The sequence below is a fragment of the Cygnus olor genome, chromosome 1 (genome assembly GCF_009769625.2).
Source record: "Cygnus olor isolate bCygOlo1 chromosome 1, bCygOlo1.pri.v2, whole genome shotgun sequence".
Taxonomy (NCBI): Eukaryota; Metazoa; Chordata; class Aves; order Anseriformes; family Anatidae; genus Cygnus; species Cygnus olor.
In genome coordinates, this window is record NC_049169.1 from 177996628 (window position 1) to 178015579 (window position 18952).

Genomic DNA, 18952 nt, shown 5'->3' on the forward strand with positions numbered 1-18952 from the left:
ATTCCTGGGGCTAACACACTCAAAATTAGGCTCTGTGCTTTGTCCTGACAGTAGTGGCTCAGTGGGAAGTTTTCCATTTGCATGAAGTCCCCAGAAGGGGCAGAAGAAAGCCTGGTCCCCAAAGAGGAGAAGCAACTCATCTGCATGCTGCCTCTCCAAAACTGGCATGGCTTGGAGAAATCTGCAGGACGCAGGAGTCACTTCTGACTTGAACCTCTCTGAAGGACATCCCCAGAGATGGTTCTCCACAGCAATGTTTTCACCATCAGACACCCTTGTACAGCCTACATGAGGCTAGATCAGTGCGAACAGGTCAATGAGCGACCAACAACACGCAGCAGCTTCAGCCACTGCTGGTTTGCACGGGGCTATGCTTTGTGACACTGATGTAAGGGAAAGACAGATTTCTACTATGAGTAGTGTAGATTTTCAGTCTCTGTTAGCTTTAAGTAATTCATTTTATTTTTTGTACAAGCTGCGTAAGTTTTTACGTGACCTTGCAGAGATGAATAAGCATGCTCTGATACTCCACCATGATTTACACACAGAGCAGAACTTATAAGGAAACATTAGACTTGCCTACAATTTATTTTAAAACCATAGTTTTTATTAGATAAAAACATCTCAGGCAATAAATTCAGGAAAATAACATTCTTTCATCAGACCCACTTACTTGGGTTTGGAGGGAAGAGTGTGCAGCTTTTGCAGTGAATTATTTCTTTGACTACAGGCACATCTGTTGGTGGTGGTGGCGGTACTAACCCCATGCCTGGTATCATTGGGTTGATCGGAGTGATTCCAGTCATCATGCTAAGGCTTGGATCAAAGCCTGGTACACAGATTGAATCTGTAAATATATAACATAAAATCCCGGCTTTTAAATCTTGATACTACTTGTTACTATTTTCTTGCACAGACAGTTTTGCTTTAGGCTTTTTTTTTTTTTTTTTTTTTTTAAGCATCTCTGTTAAAAATGGGAGAAGGGAAAAGAGAAAAGGGAAAAAGGGAAAAGGGAGGGAAAGTGGGAGGAGGAGAGGGAGGTGGAGGGGGAAAAAGGGAGAAGGATAGGGAGGGGGAGGGTCCATTTTCAGTGATCCATTCCAATGAAAAGAATTAAACTATGCATAAAGAAGGGAATGTTACATAATTTAAAATATTAATGACTGAGCAAAATACAGCACATTAAAGTGTAAAATCATGCACCATGAATATCTGTTGTTATCTGGAATGCAATTTTCTGTTTCGTAATGCTGCTCTGGTGTTTCCATTGCCTTCTAACCAGAATGTACAAAGAATATCATTTAACATCGATATGCCCTCTCCATCTAATTGTCAGACAGATTTATCACAATGTAGCTTTTTGACATAAGTGACCTTGATTTACAAACACCATTTTTGGCTGTTTTATATGAGTGTAGTTAGCCAAGACTTCTAACCTTTTTATCCTGGAACATAAAGTTTCAGCAGCATAGGATGGGGTCTTTCTGAACCTTGGAGTAAGTCCTTCTTGTCCTGTTATTTAATTGAATTAGTAGATTCTCTTCAACAGACATATCACTAAAATGCACCACCACAGCCCCATCAAGTACAATGCATATTTGGCAAATATTACTCTTTCTCCTTCCTGATCTCCTTGCCAAGACTTCCATACATACTATTTAAAGCTGAAAGATTTACAGGGGAACACCAGTACATTAACACAAAGACGTATAATAAGCAGACGTTTTAGATGAGTGGAGAGCCAACTTCTGAAATTTGCTTTTCTTAAAAACAAGGCTTTGGGTTTCTTGAGGCATAATGAATAAAATATTTTAAGAGACCAATCTCTTTGTTGGCATAACACTGCTGCTATTTGGCATCATCAATTATTTAAAAGAAGATAGTTACTTTGGTGTTCTACAGGTTTTCTGCTGAGTTTTCTGGCTAGCAACTGGAAAGTATTTAATGATACATGTAAACATGGGGTTTGGTAGCTTGGGAGCTTGTTTGTTTTGAAGAAGCAAAGACAGAAATGACTCCTTCTCTAGGATTTTTTTTTAAATGTTTAGGAAATTTGAGATACATTTTGCTACAAGGCAGCACAATCAACCAAATATGACCAGAGAGGTCTGTTTCTTCATCCAAAATCTGCTGCTGAAAAGCTATGTGGCCCTGGGTCAGCCTGCTGACGTTTCCATATCTTAATTTCTGTGTCTGCAAAACAAATACAATCATACTCAATTACTGGTGAGGATTAACTCAAACATTTATAGCACTTTGCAGGTGTAAAGCACTCTGTAGGGGCTGAAAATCAGCATTGTTATTTCTGTGAAATGTCCATAACCATCTTCTCTGGGAAAGACAGCTGCAGACTGAGATCCTCTACTCTAATAGAACTCATATCTGTCTCAGCCGCACACTCCCTGCTCTCCATGACTGTGAGCCTTCACCACTTTCAGGTAGTTCTGTACAACAAGCACGGCAAGTGCACAGCGAGCAAGGATTTGCTTTAGGCTTATTGAAGACTAGTATTAATGAAAACTCATGATATTACATTACTTTTTTTTAATAAGTGGGCTTATGAAAAAGGATTTGCTCTGGGTGTTATGCTTTTTTCAATATTGATGTGTATGCATTGCTTTTCAGATTAAGCTTTGAAACTCGGAGTCTGTCATTTATTCCACAGGATGCAGTGGTGGCCATATTAAATATTCACGGTTAGTGAATGCCAAGGCAGAATGTCAGAGGTGAAAGGGAACTATACAATTCAAAGAAGTCCTTAGGCTATTCTAATTTCTTCTTCACAGTGAGGATGACGGAGAACTGGAACAGGCTGCCCAGGGAGGTTGTCGAGTCTCCTTCTCTGGAGATATTCAAGACCCGTCTGGACGGCTACCTGTGCAATTTGCCCTAGGGAACCTGCTTTGGCAGGGGGTCAGGACCTGATGAGCTCTTGAGGTCCCTTCCAACCCTACAATTCTGTGATTCTGTAATTTGCTTGATCTCGTTTTTCACAAGCCAGACTTCTGACAGTACCAGTAGGCCACCCTGTGCAGCACTCTCCTGATGCAGGTGGAAGTCCATCATTACCACTCCCAGCTAAGGTGGCCTGCAGAGCTCCATGGCATGCCACGTGGAACACCACAATAGCTCTCCATGCGCTGTGTCATACTGATCCTCTCTTAGCATCAGGGAGAACTGGGACTGGAGAGAAGCCAAGGAAGGCATCTTGACCATTTCTCTGGACAGATGTAGGATCAGCTACAGCTGTAGCCAGATTTGAAATTCACATTCAATCGAATATTTAATGAATATTTATGTAGACCCACAGCATTCTGAGACAAAGATGGAGCATGTGGAGTGGATCATAAAAGAGGACGTCGAGAAGGTCAGGTTCTCCCTGTTCTTACGCATCTTTCACGTCCCATGTGAAAGCCAAGAAGAAACATCCTTAGCTGATGAATGTTACTAGCTGTATTTAATCATTGCTGTTCTCTCTGTAGGACAGTTACTAGATGTACTGATGTTTCAACTTCTCTACAAGAATAGAGAACAGAAACAACAACAAACTACTTGCTATTACCCAAAGCAAAGATGGTTCGTTTCAAAAGGTACAGTTTTTTTGAATAGTCCATTGACAGTGGTACATATATAAAGAAAAACACAACTAGGGGAGATGGCACCATGGAAACTTGTGTCCACAAATGCAGCTACCATGGCCTCAAAAGGGATCTGAGAAAGAGTGCTTTTGGATTGCATGATGATTTGGGATTGCAGCAGAAAAAAAAATATATTTCCCACTAATTCCTGCCATTTTCAAGGAAATGTGACTTCATAAGTAACTGTGCTTGTGTTAAATAAGTACATGGCTTTGTCATCAATTTCTTCCATGGGGATCAACGTACAAGGGCACGTACAGAGTGCAAGAAGCCAACACTCCTGATATGTCCTTCTAGGTGCACTGGGACTCCTTGCTTCCAGAATACGACTGTTCTGAGTTATATTGAAAAGGACTGAGTCAATAGTTCTTGAAATCTAATTCCATATTTACGGGCACTAATCCAAAAATGCCTAAGGTCAATAAGAAGACTACTGATGACATGGACAGCTTTTAACCAGGACCACATTTACTTTCTTTGTGGTCTTAGTTGTTTCATTTCCCCAATGTGCTAAACTGAGAATGAAATGCTTTCATACAACACACGAGCACTGACCGAATGTATGAGTACCATTTGTAGAGCTATCCTGTAAAAGATATTACTGTGCATTGCAGTGATGGAAAATTCAGCTGGATTTCTGAACATGGAAGACCTTGTTCAGGCCCCTTGAACAGATTGTTGGTACTTGCATCTACAGAGAAGTTGATGCATGCCCCACCTGTATATTGTTGACACACCACAGAGATAGTCTATGGATGATACATCCAAAGAAAGTACTGGTCTGGACTCTGAGGTGCAGAGAAAAAGGAACTGATAAAGTCACTGGAAAGGAAAGACAATAAATTTGCCACATCTCTGAGAGGATCCAGAAAAATCCCAAGTTTAACTATATTAATGCTGCAGAGTGGTGCATTAATAGAAGTTGGATATATAGCTCTTGTCTAGGGACAGGAGACGATCATCAATCAGTGCTACCACAGCAGTCTGCTTCATGTCCTGGCATAATGCCCATTTGGATCAGGACCAGGATACCAGAGTTAGAGCTGGAGACATCTCCTGTTGAACTTACTGGCAAGTTTGTTGTTCTTCAGAAACAAGGATACTGATAGAGTTATGTAGGATTACAAAACAAAACAACAACAATGAAATCCAACACAAAACAACCCTGCCAATGTAAGTTCTGTTGTCAGATGCATTTAGATATATGATTATTAAAATACTGTGGACATAATTGTGCTACAATAAACACAGATATATGCACAAAATGTATATACCACTTATCTGAATACTCAAAAAGTAGTATTTTTGTGCTTTCAGCGATCATTGTATTATCTTTTAAAGGTCTATATACAGAAGTTTATGCAGACATTTAAAGGTTTCTGATCTCTTGGAATTATAAAAACTAACTTGGCAGAAGATAGAAAGTTTATATTTGAAAAAATGTTAATAGATAATTACTAAATGAAATAATTAAAATGGAAAGCAATCAGAGATGATGAAGCACTTTAAAAATGGAAAAGTTCAAGTTAGAGCTCTTGTGAATATTGTGTGTTAAGGACTGAATAGTCACATTCACATATTACGAGAATGTGAAAACATTGAACATTAATATTTTCACGTCCATGTTCTGCCTAAATTTAGCAAAACAAGGGTTAATTCATAGTAAGAAATTGGTATAGTGGAGAGCAATGAAAACTTTTGAAGAACAAATATATAGAATTGGCAGAGAGGCAAAAAGAAAAATCTGCTTGAATACTCAGTGTGGTTTTTAAAACTTCTTTTCCTTCAAGAAGAATATAGGAAGGAAAAAGCCTTTCACATTAAAATTTTGGGTCTGGAAAAAGGAGAAGAACAATAAAATCCCTTTAAGGATAACTATTTTATAGTGCAGTACATAGCGTAAAACAATTCCTTTAATTAGTCTGCATTTTGGAAGGGTAAAGCAACTCTGTCATCCATAAAAATAGCCACAAGATCTTGGAAAACCATCCTCCTTTCCTTCTTTGGCAACAGTTGCTGTCTGAATCACCTTCTGTTTTCACCACATTATTGCTTTGCACAAATAACAGGGGTGCGTACTCCTGCCCACTGTGCTTTCGGGGATTGCACTCCATCACCAATGTTCAGTTCCCATCCCACTTCTGCCAGCCCCTACCACAAGTTATTTATCTGCTAAATATTACTTTTGAGGGGTGTAATCCCCTATATGATTCTCAGTGTTTGCATCAGGATATGTCATTTGTTTTGCCTGCCACTGCCAATTGTTTCTGTGGTGTTTTATGATAGCTGCCAAGCTGTGTTTCTGTTGGATGCATAAGAACACCCACATGTGCAAACACGGATTTGGTTGTGTGCCTGTACACACATGCACAGGAGGTTTCTACCTGGGACACCAGCAGCCCAACAGTGGCTGCAGTGCTCAGACGTGTTGGTCTAACACACTGGTGAAGAAAATGATGCAAATGCACAACAGTAAACCAAAATAACAAACAATGAAAGGGTCTCCATGTCTTGGGAATGATAATTTTGTACCTTAGAAAAAGCAGTCTTTTTTTTTTTTGCTGGTGTCAAAGGATAAAAAATAAAAATTAAAAAAGATCTGGTTCCAGGAATGGAGTTGCCTGCCAACACACAGTGCAAGGATTAGGACAGTTCAGGCAGCAGCCGGTAATAAATGTAGTGAGATGCTTGTTACACTTCGGTTTCTGTGGGGAAAAAAAGAAAAGCTTCTGGAGCCTAGAGATTTGATCATGTACTTCAGGAACACAACTGCTGAGTATTTTGAGACTGAACATAGTGTTGATTTCTAAAAGCTTTAAGTTTTCCTGAAAAAGCGCAAATCTAATACTGTTTTTCCCTGTCTTAAAACAAAACAAAACAATATATCAGTGAGATTATATATTACTTGGCAGTAGCAAAGAAAGAGTCGCTTTTTTTCCTAAAAAGAAGAGTCTTATCAGAATAAGAAAAACATTGTTATTCTAAAAAGTTCTTGTGTTTCTATCTAAAATTCTTCAAAACTCTACAGTCTGCCAGTGTCTTTATCCTTATGTGACTCTTTTTTCTTTATTAGCAGTTAAGAATAGCTATTCATCTGCAATCTAGATATGCAGATAGCATTACTGTCTTCCCTGGTCATTCAAACCTTTCCATCTTCTGGGCTTCAGAAAGCTTTTGATGGATGTAACTATTCGGTCAGTATTAAAGGGCTTTTCTCAATGTAACAAGCTTCCCTCACTGTAAAAAAAATAAATAAAAAAAAAAAATGTGGGGGGTGACAGTAGGCACTAGGTTTCTGATGTCCCAAGGAGGTGTCCCAATTTAATCAGGTGTTGATCCTGATGGAGGATCCCAGCTTTGAAGTGCCATGATCAGCCCCAGAAAATGAGACCTTGGAACGCAGCACCAGCATAGAATCATCCAGGCTGGAAAAGACCTTCAAGACCACCAAGTCCAAGATCTTCCAGTACATTTTCTTGTTCAGTTTGGACATCATTAAACTTCTAGACTTCCTATTTCTAATACAGATTCTGGATTGTCCAGAGAGATTTCAATAAAAAAAAAAAAAGAGTGAAAAAAGTCTGACAACTCTTCCATTTGACCAGCATGATCACTATTGTTCTGCCTCAGATAAAGGACTGTGACCAGTTGCAGACACCCAGAAATCAATAAGAAATAGGCAGGAAAAGAGCAAGCTATTTTCAGCTCCCATACATTGAGTGTTTTCTTATTTCCAATGCTAGAGATGACAACTGAACAATCTTTTCCAACAGGAACCTACCCTGCATGATCTGATTTATCCCTTTTCACAAAATTCTGCTATACACCTATTTATATTTTTAATCCATTGGAACCTGTTTATATCCCTGGCTTTTAGTGTCCTGGTATTATGGTAGTAACTGAGTGGGGAAACACACTCCCTCTGCTTTGCTTAAACAAAGCATTTGACAGTTCTGTGTTCCTTCCACTTCTTTCATCCCGAGAAATCATAAATAGCTGTTCCTTATTCACCTTACCAACAAGATTACAGATTTTATTTCTGCTTTTATATTTTGCCATCTGCTTGGCATGTGACCTTTGTCTCTGTAAGGCTGCTACAAAGGAATATGGATATGGTACCTCTGCTTGTGGATCCCTTTAAAAAAATTGAGAAGGTTAACTGCAAGGGCAGAGATGCCTTTGTAGGTGCTCACCTAGCCCTGAATTTTTGAAGAACTAAATATCAAAGAAATGAGCAGGTGCCCTTAAATAAGTTCTGCATGAACCCAATCGATGCAGCAACATGTAGGCAAAGGAATCCTGTAGGAACAGAAGTGAGGCACATATAGGCAATGTCTGTGTGTGCGTGTGTGTTGTGCATGCGTATGTATGTGTATTTGGAGGATGGGATGGGAGGGGCAGAAAATCACCTCCTTGACTTTCATCTGTCTCAGTTGGCCATGGAATCCATGCTAACACCATTCAGCAAGAGCTATATTCTGTGAAACAGAGCCTCGGTTGTAGCAAAGGCAAGTCCCTAAGGGCATTTTGGCAAAAATTTGGGGGCTGTAGGGGAATTGAGATGAATGTTTCTCATTAATAATCAACCAAGCAATAATTTACATGAACTCTACAGTTTCTGCCAGACTCACTCCATAAACAAAGCCCTCATAGCACCATCAAAACACGTGCCACTTGAAAATTACTTCTATGAGACATATATCACTGACAAAGCTTTAGGGCTGCAATATTGCACTTTTGCTTTTTTTTTTTTGCAGGAAGCTCTGTGTCTGTAGAGAGGATTAGTTTACAGCAGACAATGCAGAAACTTTAGATGCTGCTCCTCAGAGCTGGCTATACTGTAGCTGAAAACACTAAAAAAAAAAAAAAAGAAAATTTGGCCTCCTCTTGATCCCTGCCCACAAAATCACACAACAAACACTATATTTAGAGCAATATACATGACAAAGAGTAAATTAAAGAAAACCACCTTCTCTTTTTACAAGCAAATAATGGGGTGAATCACTCCTGCTTCATCCTTTATTGCTGCAGTGCTTGGCACAACAGGACCCCAGTCTTGCTTAGAGCATCTAATGCAATGCAAATAATAGGTGAGAATAGCAAATAATAATAATACAATAAAATATTGCCACAATAGATGTCACTCTCCTCCTAAGATACAATTTCATCACTGTTGTGTAAAAAAATCTTTCACATCACTGTAATGCTATTTCTATTGCTCTTTTTGCTCATATGTTGCCATCAGTGCCATTCTGACCTCAAAGAGGCCGTGGACACTATCTGCCAATGGTGAAACTATTTAGTTTCCCCTTAGAGCAGCTCTGCAAAGATGTACCTGACAGACAAGCCTAAGAATAAGATGGAAAACTCAGGACTTCATGTTGAGGGAGTCTGATGACAGTTTGTCAGTTTTTCACAGCTGACAGCTGCGTATGTAAGAAGCTAGAGCCAGAAAAAAAAATTGCCTAATCTTAGCCTCCATCCACAATCAGCTGCTCTTCCATGTATAAAACCCCATTGTCATTGTAGTGGAAACTTGTGGGGGTGAAAACAAAAGGGGGAAAAGGAGGAGAAAAATAGGAAAGACAGGAAAAGATAAAGACAATAATCAAAAGAAATGTAGAGAAGGAGGTGAAGGAGAGGGAAAGATGAACAAACAGCAGTATCACCTGGAACATGTGTGGTATGAGTGTATGCTCTATCCACATGCTGCTTTGACCAGTGTTAGGATCTTGAAGGATTTATGACCTTATAGCAATTCATAATGTCCAGAATGATGACCTTCCCAAAGTCACCGTAGCTTAAGAACCACTCTGTGCAGTAGGAACAATTGGCTTCTTCCATCTCCTCAATAATAAATCACTTTCTATTATGAAGTCAGTCAGAAGTTCACTGTGGAGAGAATAGCAAAACTGCAAATTCTGTACACTGCTACCTGATCTCCAGTTAATAGCTCCAAAGACAGATTGTTAAAATAAGTGGCTGGCTAATATGCAAGATGCAATAGAGTATAGTGCTTTTATGATGTAAAGTACATGCAGCTGTATTTCTTGACTTCCAAATGTCTTTGTGTGCTCACTATATGCTGCTTGGGGTTACCTTCTCTAGGTCTGCACCTTTTCACTCCATTTTTCCAGTTTTGGCCTCATCAAGGAGGTAAGTAAGGCTAGCTTTAGGCAAAAGAAGCTCCCTCTCTAAGCTCCCTCCACTCAAAGTTGTTCTATCTGATTGCTCAATGAACCTCTTCTTGTAAGGTCAAACTTTGTCATGTTCCTTCAAAATGACATTACTTTTCCCCTCGAAGCTCTAAAAAATGAGAAGAGAAATAAATAAAACATGATTATATCGCCCAGGAACAGTTAATGGGTTTTTATTTATTTGTTACTTAGGAAAGCACTGTATTACAGAAGTTTGGGAAGCATTTGGATAGCACAAGAAGGAAAAAGATTATTAGAAGTTATAAGCAACTAATGTAAATGAATGTTGAAATGTAAATGTAAATGTAAAAATAATGTAAATGAATATTGAAAAGAAATTGGACAAATAGAAAAAAGAATGAATTCCTGAGCTAGGCTAATACTGAAATGTAGCCCTTGTAACAGATGAAACATAAAAAGCCTGCAACGTTTAAAAAAAGGGTAAAATACCATCTTCTAGTTATCATGTGACCTCAAATGGGGAAGAAATGAAATTCAGACATATCATTGGACATACCCCAACTGAAAACAGAAGGACTAATTTTTCTCATGAATCCTGAAACAAGTTCTAGCTATTAAACTGGAGTTACCGTGTGGATTCTTGGATCTGTGAAATGCATATAAACGCTTACATTCCCAGGGTCACAGGAGTAACAAAAGCTTTGCTGAAACTGGAAAGAAGCTGTACAGTCCAGAAACACCTATCACCTGCACAAGCAAGTTCTTACAAGTTCTCACAGAAATGCGAGAAAAACTGTGCTCTGCCAGAGTGAAGGATCCTCTTAGTCCACAAATCTGTCTCTAAAAGCAAATCCCTAATTTTACTTGATACAAGAACAGGACAGTCCTGAAGTTAAAACTTCTGTGTCTCCAAGCTCTCAATATTCTGCAGCCCAGGGAGTTCTTAAACCACAGGAAATTCTGTACGTCCTTCAGTGTTATCAAGGCATGGATAAAAATACCAATGAGCTTTATTGCTTGGGATGTATTTCTCTTGGTGTCATTACTGGAAATGACAGGAAGTTGTCCCGAGAAATCAGCTGGAAAATCTTTAGTGACAATATTTCAAACGTTTAAGCAGGTTATCCTACGTGCATGCTTCTCCTTTAAAAGCCTGAGCAAAGAGGCATAAAAGAGACTTAAACTGTAATGTTAAATGATTGCTCCTGGTACTATTTCCTTAGTTTCTTTCATGTTAAATTCTTCAAGTAATAGGGTCCAAATTCCTAATACTGCTGTGTCTTTAACCCACAGCATACTGGAAGGAGGATTACTAGACATAATAAAGATTTGCTGACTATAAATTAATGCAGTAATAAATCCTGATATTTTGAATTTTCCTCTACTAGAACTGTTTGATCTCCGTACAGTTTATGGCAGCAACTTGTAGGACAAAATTTAAATGCTCTGTGCAGGGGCAGAATACCTGTTGGATTTGAATTTGATTAACTAACTGTTAAGTAAGTAATGAAGCGGTACTTTTGGTGAATTAATAAACTGTTTATTGGTTAAGAATTAACCAAGAATCCTATCTTGAGAAATACTATGCAACATAAAACATGATTTAAAAAGAAGACGGAGTTGATAGCAGCAAGTAATGCTCCTGAGTATCTGTAAAACCAGCTGCCTTAATTAAACTGCAATGCACTATGACAAAGCTATTTTGTTAGATTTTGACTTTAGAAGCTATCTTGCACCTCAGCAAATTAAAATCATTCCTACATGCTTAGCTCTCATTGCAAATGTTGTGTTACTACAGGTCTTCGGGACCATGAGAAAACATTAAGCTGCTTTACAGAAGCAGGTATCTTATCTAATGGCAAGCTCAGTCCATGGGCAGTGTATTTCCATCCAAAACAGAAGGACTTGTCAGTTCACAGGGGTCTCAGCCAGATGTTGTTTGAGGACTGGGTAGCCATGTGGAGAGGAAGAGAGTGAGCTCTGGTGATGAGAGAGCTTGCACATAGATACAGATGATAAAGGAGGTAAAATCAGTACAGTAAATGACTTAAAGAAGAGGCCTTTTGCATTGAGGAGTATAGGATACAAGTTGTATGAACAGAGAATGGAAACTACCACCCAATGTTTGATCCCTCCTGCATTCAAAAGAAGAAGAATGGAAAAAAAAAAGAAAAAAAAAAAGAGCATGTTATTGAGGATCCCCAGCACTTTGGCTCAGGCAAACATCTCTTCAGCTTTGGACAACCTGCAACACCTTTGGCTTTGGACTATCTGCAACACCCTCTTTTTTTTTCTTTTTTTTTTTTTTTTTTTGTTAGACACCTGCCAGAAGGCAGGGCAATGAAATGTTCTAGAGAAAAATGGAGTAAGTTGCTTACTAAAAAGGAGACTGTTTTTGTTTTAAACTTTCCATTGGTAAATCCGTGATTTGAACTGTGCTCTCAATCTCAAAAACAAATAGATGGAAAACATTAAATAAACGTAAGCTTCCACATTAGTGGAAGCTTTTCTTGATCTGAAGCTAGTAAGTTCATGACTGTAATACTCTGCTTGAGCTACAGGTATTTAGAATGATGTTTTTGGAACATCTCTTCGCTGGCTAGGCTTCCTTTAACTACCTTTCCCTTTCTCAAACTTCTCAGGATTTGAAAAATTTGTGATGCAGTTGTTGCCATTCACAATGATATGCTTTAATTCCTCTACATCTACAAATCCGATTTTTTTAGATCTTGACAACACAAGCACAAGGACCCTCTCAGCTCTCTGAAGTGCCTATTTTAGGCAGCCAGACTAAATAGTCAAACAGGCAGAAATGGTGGTAACTGGAGTACTCTTCATGGTGAGCAGAGAAGTCCCAAATGGGATACCTCTAACTTCATAATAAAACAATTCCCTTTCTTCAATATGTTGTCTGAGTACCGTAATTATTCCATTGACCAATTTAGAAGAGAGGTTTGACATTAAAACAGTGTCAGGAGAGTGTGCGTCAGGCTAAGGTAAATAAGTATAGCCCATGTGTCTGGAAGCTGTTATTTCCATTTTCAGCAGACTTAGACAGACATTTCTGCATCCTTTGACATCTGGGTCACCACCATAAAGTTTTCCAGCACAAGTGCAATAATTATAACATTATGACTAGCTTTCTCAGCTCATCTCCCCTCCCTTTGCATCTCCCACAGAGCAGAAAACCCTTCTCCCTACCATCTGGGCATCTCTATAGTACAAGGAAGGTCATCAGCAGCTAGAGATGCCAGAGTAGCCAGCTGCTCTGCAGGCCTCCTTCCCCAGGGCCTCAGCGTGGAAGCCATTATCAATGGAACGGTGCAAACTAATAATCCTTGATTTTGGCCAATAGCCCAGGGGCAGCCAGCTGAGATGGGTTAAAACGTCCTGAGGTTCTTTCAAGCTACTCCGGGAGCTGTGCAGGGCATTGCACAGAACTAGGTTAATGCATTCAGCCCCCAGTGACTCCTTCCAACTCTCCTGTCTCTCACAGCAAGGGGAAACACAATCCTCAACTAATAATAAACCAGTGCTGAGCATGTGGAGAACAACGTGCCAAATATCAAACAGCTGGGGCTCTCTGGTCAGCCATTAGCTAGCCCAGACACAGCATCGCCTCAAGTTTTCAGCTGAGGAAGTGAAAACAAGGTGGATAAAAAAACAACAACTTCCAAATCAGCTGAAATAACAACAACAACAACAACAACAACAACAACAACAACAACAACAACAATAATAATAATAATAATAATAATAATAAATAAAAATAAACATAAAAAACACCCCACCACCAACCCCTCTAGAACATTTGTATAAAGCTCTCATGTCTTGTCAAGGAGTTTATTACGACATAGCTTTTATTTTCTAACAAACAAAAAAATCCCTCTCATCATTTTTTCACCAAAAAAAAGGGGGGACTAAAAAGATGAGAAATGCTTAAAGGAGTCAAAGGGAATCTCTCCAAGAACACTTGCACTTCTCTACCTCCAAACACAGGAATTGCTCTTGGCTGTCTTTCAGCATGGGAAAAAAAGGGGCATATTTTTCCTTCGAAAGCAGCAATCTTGACAACATTCTTACAATGTCATATTTCATTATCCAGTTTAACAGAGGAAAGATCTTGTTTGAAAAGAAATTGGAAGTCTTTATAAATGAACAGCGTACTTTAGGAAGCAGAGTGAGACACTGTGTGCACAAAATTAGTTCAACTTGTATTCCGATTAAGGAAGAATCCAGGCTTTGTAGCACTTGTGCATAATACATTTTAATTTAGATTATATTAGTGATTGTGTGCAAAACTTGTAACTTAAAATTCCTGCTGCTAGAGAATTTCATCTGTAATTTCTGGCAGCCTGCACCAAGGACTCTTCTGCTAATATTTCAGAGCAGTGAACTAAAGGCAAGGCAATTTCACACACACTCACACACAGAACCAACCCCACCATTCAGAAATGAAATTAGCCTTTTTGCTATTTGCAATTTATTATCAGAACACTTTAAATGTGACTCTCTTTGATGATGCTTTCAAGAAAGACGCAGGTTTATAAACACCAAGAACAGAACAGACATTCATTATTTTAAGAAGTATCCATTTTTTGTAAATCAAAGATAAAGCCAAATGATATCAGACATACTTTGTATGAAATTATAATAATTCTTTCTCCTGCTTTTAAGAAAAATGCATTGCTTTGTAACATTTATGGGCTAGAAGATGTTATACACATTAAGATGTTTCTTTTGCCTCACCATGCACATTACAAATCTAGGGTTCTGTCAGCAGTTTTAAAATAAATTATTTTTTTCTGAGTTTTGTAACTCAGACACAAAAATATGTTCTAGGCTGAATATTGGAATAGTGTTGGTTCAAAGTTCAAGAATACATGGTAGTATTATTTTAAACATATTTTTCTCAACTTTTTCCAACCCGAGAAAGTAACGTTAACACAAATGCCCCGATTGTTACATGTTAGCTTGGATAAGGGACAAAGGAGAAAAAGTATGGGAAAAGATACTGCAGACCTCTTAGAGAAACCACTTTCTCACCTGACATACCATGTTCAAAATTAATCATCCCATCCTCCCCAAGCAAACTAAAAGCCCAGTAAAAATAGGACAATGGGTATCATCAGGAACATTATGAAGCAAACTCACAGGAAACACCACTGAAAAACCCACAGATTGCTCACAGGAGAAGAGGCAGTTAGGTAGGAGCATTACAAAGCTCATGAATTTTACAGAGGGGGTAGATGGACAGGTTCCGTGGGCTCTGCTCCATAACACAAAACTGGGAGACATTTAGTGAATTTAATAATGAGGCTGTAAATGAAGAACAGGTAGGAGGAAGCACTTCTTAACTGCATCAAGCAATTACTCCCATGGAACTGTATGTTACCTAGAACTTAACTGAAGCAAGACCTTCCCAGAATTAAAATATAAATAACTAAATAAGTAAATACGCACAAAAGCATACACACAAACACATAACAGACCTTGCACAACAAAAGCATTCGAAACCATAAAACAGGAGGCAGTGCTGCTAAGGTCATCTATTATTAAAATTGTCTGACACTTCCTATTACAACACCCTAGTTGTCAGACGCTTTTAGTTTTTTCCAATCATTAACAGTTTGTACTGTAATTTTACACACCGAATATCTGCCTAAGGCTGAAATCCTCTGGTAAATTTTAGTCCAAACGATTCAACTGCAGCACAAATGGAGCCAGAGAAAGTTATTAGTATTATTTTGTTTTTTTAATTTCATGCTTAAAAATTTGGTGCTCTGTTTCAGCAGTTGTAGCCCCTCAGTCTTTGGAAGGAGGATGCCATTTTTCAGCCTTTGCATTGGAGCATTAAGATTTGCCATTCTCTTTAAGTTTTACTCCAAAATTGAGGCAAATTATGCCTTTGAATAACATGATATTCACTCACTCTGAAAAATAGATCTATTTTTGTCTTTAACAGCTGAAATCACAAAGGATTATATCTTCCGTGCATATGTTGGATTACATTTGAGCCTCTGCTCTGCGACCAAGGGAAGAGTTAAAGCAGAAAGATCTCAGCTATTGTTAACATTTGAAATGATTTGTTCCAGCTTTTCTTAAAACTTGAAACCTCAAGTTGCCTTCTACTTCAGTGCTCTTTTTGCCTTCTGTCTGCAAAGTTTCCAGCTTAGCCAGAGAGGACAAATCTAACCTCGTGACACTTGCTGAGATCAGAGTGGTTAAATCAGAACATTGTCTGAGCAGCTTGATTCTCCTAAAAGCCTCTCAGGTCTGGAGCAGCTAATTGGGTCTTGCCCCATATGTTCTGCCTGTGATTTTCCAGCAACTGAACACGAAGAGCATCAGAGCCAGCTAGCAGATTTTTCTAAAGTTTTGCTGCTCTTTTCTCTCTCCTCATTTATGAGCAAGATATCTTTTATGCCAGTCCTAGGAGAGGTTTGCAAAGTTCTGAAATGTTGGCTTTTATCACTTGCTTTCATTTGAAACATCTCCTCTCTGCACAAATTTTGAAAGGCAACAAACTTTTCAGACTATGATCTACAGGAGGACACTTCACAACCAGGATGCTGCCAGCTCACTGCCCACCACCAGTTTCTCCAGGGAGACAGGAAAGAGCTTTTCAAGCAGTATGGACCAAGGAGCTGATGGCAGTTTCTTGCATGCACACTGGTGCCAAAGAAAGAGCAGGTCAGGGATAACATTTAACCTCCTTTGTCCTCCAATCCGACAAGAGCAGCTCACCTCTTTGTGTTGCTCTATGATGGGTGCAGGAGAAGGCATCTGAGAGGTTGGGAGGTGGGAAAGGAGACAAGGGATGGTGACTAGAGCTGATGCCATCAGTATGGGTGGCATGGGGCAGATAAATCTGGATCTTGCCCAAGCAGCTGGGATGACTGAATTCCCTAGAGTTAGTATAGATTTGGGTGCTTTTTTAGGTGCTGTATTGAGGGAAGCAGAGAGAAGAGGTTTTTAGCACATGGAAGTGCCACTGACAGCTTTGTCCTTTGCTTTATTCTGAAGTGGACAATTTTGAGTTTGGAGGGGCCAGATGTTTAACCAGGGCTGTTAAGAGGTCACATGCCTGCTCTTAATCCCCTTTACAAGGCGGGTGAATTCTCAGCCTTTCACATTTAGGCAGCTTTATAGGTTCTTTGCACTGCTGAAATGGGACAGTTAGGGACACTGCAGAAATGGGACAAAAGGACCAGTTTAGGAAAGGTCCTTTCAACTTCCAGAATGCATACCTTAAAACCAAATGATAAATTTTTGGCTGAAAGAGGTTTTCAGATAGCTCCTTTGGTCTCTGGGTGCCAGCACAGACAGGATTTATGTTTCATACCATGTACTGTAGTTCCAGATATTTAAATCAAGAACGTACTCGTCCGAGCTTCACAGGGAAGTATACTACTTCAGATAGAATTATGGCCAGCATCTTTATGTTTTGTTGTCATTTAAGCATTAAACAGCTCCATGCTGCCTTGCATAATTCTCAGAACAGTCAGGTTGCTCAGATTAAATGCCAGTCTCACATTATGAAACAGGTTGTGTTCCTGAGAATTAAATCATAAAATAACTATGGTCTTAGACTAGGAATTCATGTGCATATTTTTTGCTGGTACCTTTTTCAGCATTTCCAGTTTATCAGTTTTCTGTTATCATGAACAGCCAAAGTCACGGTACCCCTCACAACATGAACCAACGTCATTCTGAATCACAGATGAGAGACAGCCCATCCATCAAAAAAACACCCAAAGTGGCTGAAGTAATGCAAAACCTTTCCCACTTTATCTGCCACTTTATAAATCTGACTGCACTTGTCTGAATCTTTTTCCCTAGGGCTTGTTAAATTTCAACAGAATTCTCATTCACGTTGTGAACTGAATATGAAAAAGCAAAGCAACCAAACTGATACTCAGCAAAGCTAAAATGCATAGTAACACTGATTCGAAAGGTGGGCAAACCAGAGCTTGTTAGCATGATTTTCTAAGAAAAAGACCCTGAAAAAAAAATTTAAAAAAAATGCTGCTTCAGGAGAGAAAGAAAGAATCTCACATATCTTGAAAAGGAAAAAGAAGGATAAAAGAGATATGACTGATACAAGCACAGATTAAAATGTAAAACAACCAGCAACTCCTTCTTTGACATTCTTCTTTGAACAGAATCTATTACAGAACAGAATATTCTAAAATAAATATTTTGGACTGAGCTCTGCATCCAGTTCCACCAGTGCTACTAGCAGGACTGTGTCAGGGTCCCGGATGGCAAGGATGAAAACAGAAACTCATTATGGAATGAGAAATGTAAGAATGCTTTGGTGAGAGCACGTTCCCCATAGAGTGCCACGCAAGTAAAAAGAACATTTAAATAATACTGGCCCTTGATCCTCTCAAAAGCTGAGAGCACATTTGTTCAGCTTGAATTCCAAAAACCCAGTTACAGTTCAGAAAATGCACTTGATCCTTGTGTAAAACCCTTTGGCATTTTCTTTCAGCGAAAAGATCTCCAGATGTTATTTTTACAGTTCATCTTAAGTAAATGTATGTGTTTAGTTAAACATGCTTAAACGAAAGAGCCACCTAAGAGAACAATGATGAAATGCTTGACTTGATTTATGGACCAACTGTCAAACCCTTGTTTATGAACATCTGGCTGGGAAGGTGATTTTAAAAGTTTTCATATCAGTAAATAACAGCATAGTAAGCTCTTCTAGTTATTGTCTCAGGCAGCTCTAAATTCTAAATGTAATTAGTGGAGAAATGGCATAGGAGTGTGTCTAAAGTCACGTTCAGCTTATCCATGCACACAAAACATTCATTCTACAGCATCGCTAATGCATAACGTGTAATCTTTTGCAACTTCTTAATTAACAGAATACAAGGGAAAAGCAGGTTCGGAACCTGAAAGTTGTTTTCCCTAGAAGCTGCACAAGCAAACACGAGGCTGTCTCTGTTGCTGTTCTTCAAAAAACTCCATGCGCCCCCCTGACAACTTCTCAGCAACCACCACAGCCCAGATTTGGTCACCCAGCTTTCACCCACACCCCCGTACCTGTTTTCTCCAACTTTGTCACAAAGGTCCAGCAGGAGATCCTGGGAGTAAGGAACCTCACCCATCCTCTACCCACTTCCATCTGCTTCTTAGCACAGTTTC

General features: G+C 39.1%; 1 protein-coding gene across 9 annotated transcripts in view; it reads right to left on the bottom strand.

Moving 5' to 3' along the window:
• Positions 1–18952, bottom strand: part of ENOX1 (ecto-NOX disulfide-thiol exchanger 1) — a 365243-nt gene that overhangs the window by 101864 nt on the left and 244427 nt on the right. For all 9 annotated transcript variants that reach the window (XM_040541548.1, XM_040541556.1, XM_040541497.1 and 6 more), the window contains one exon: positions 674–847. In XM_040541548.1, the coding sequence (XP_040397482.1) occupies positions 674–847 (174 nt within the window). The remainder of the gene's footprint in view (positions 1–673; positions 848–18952) is intronic.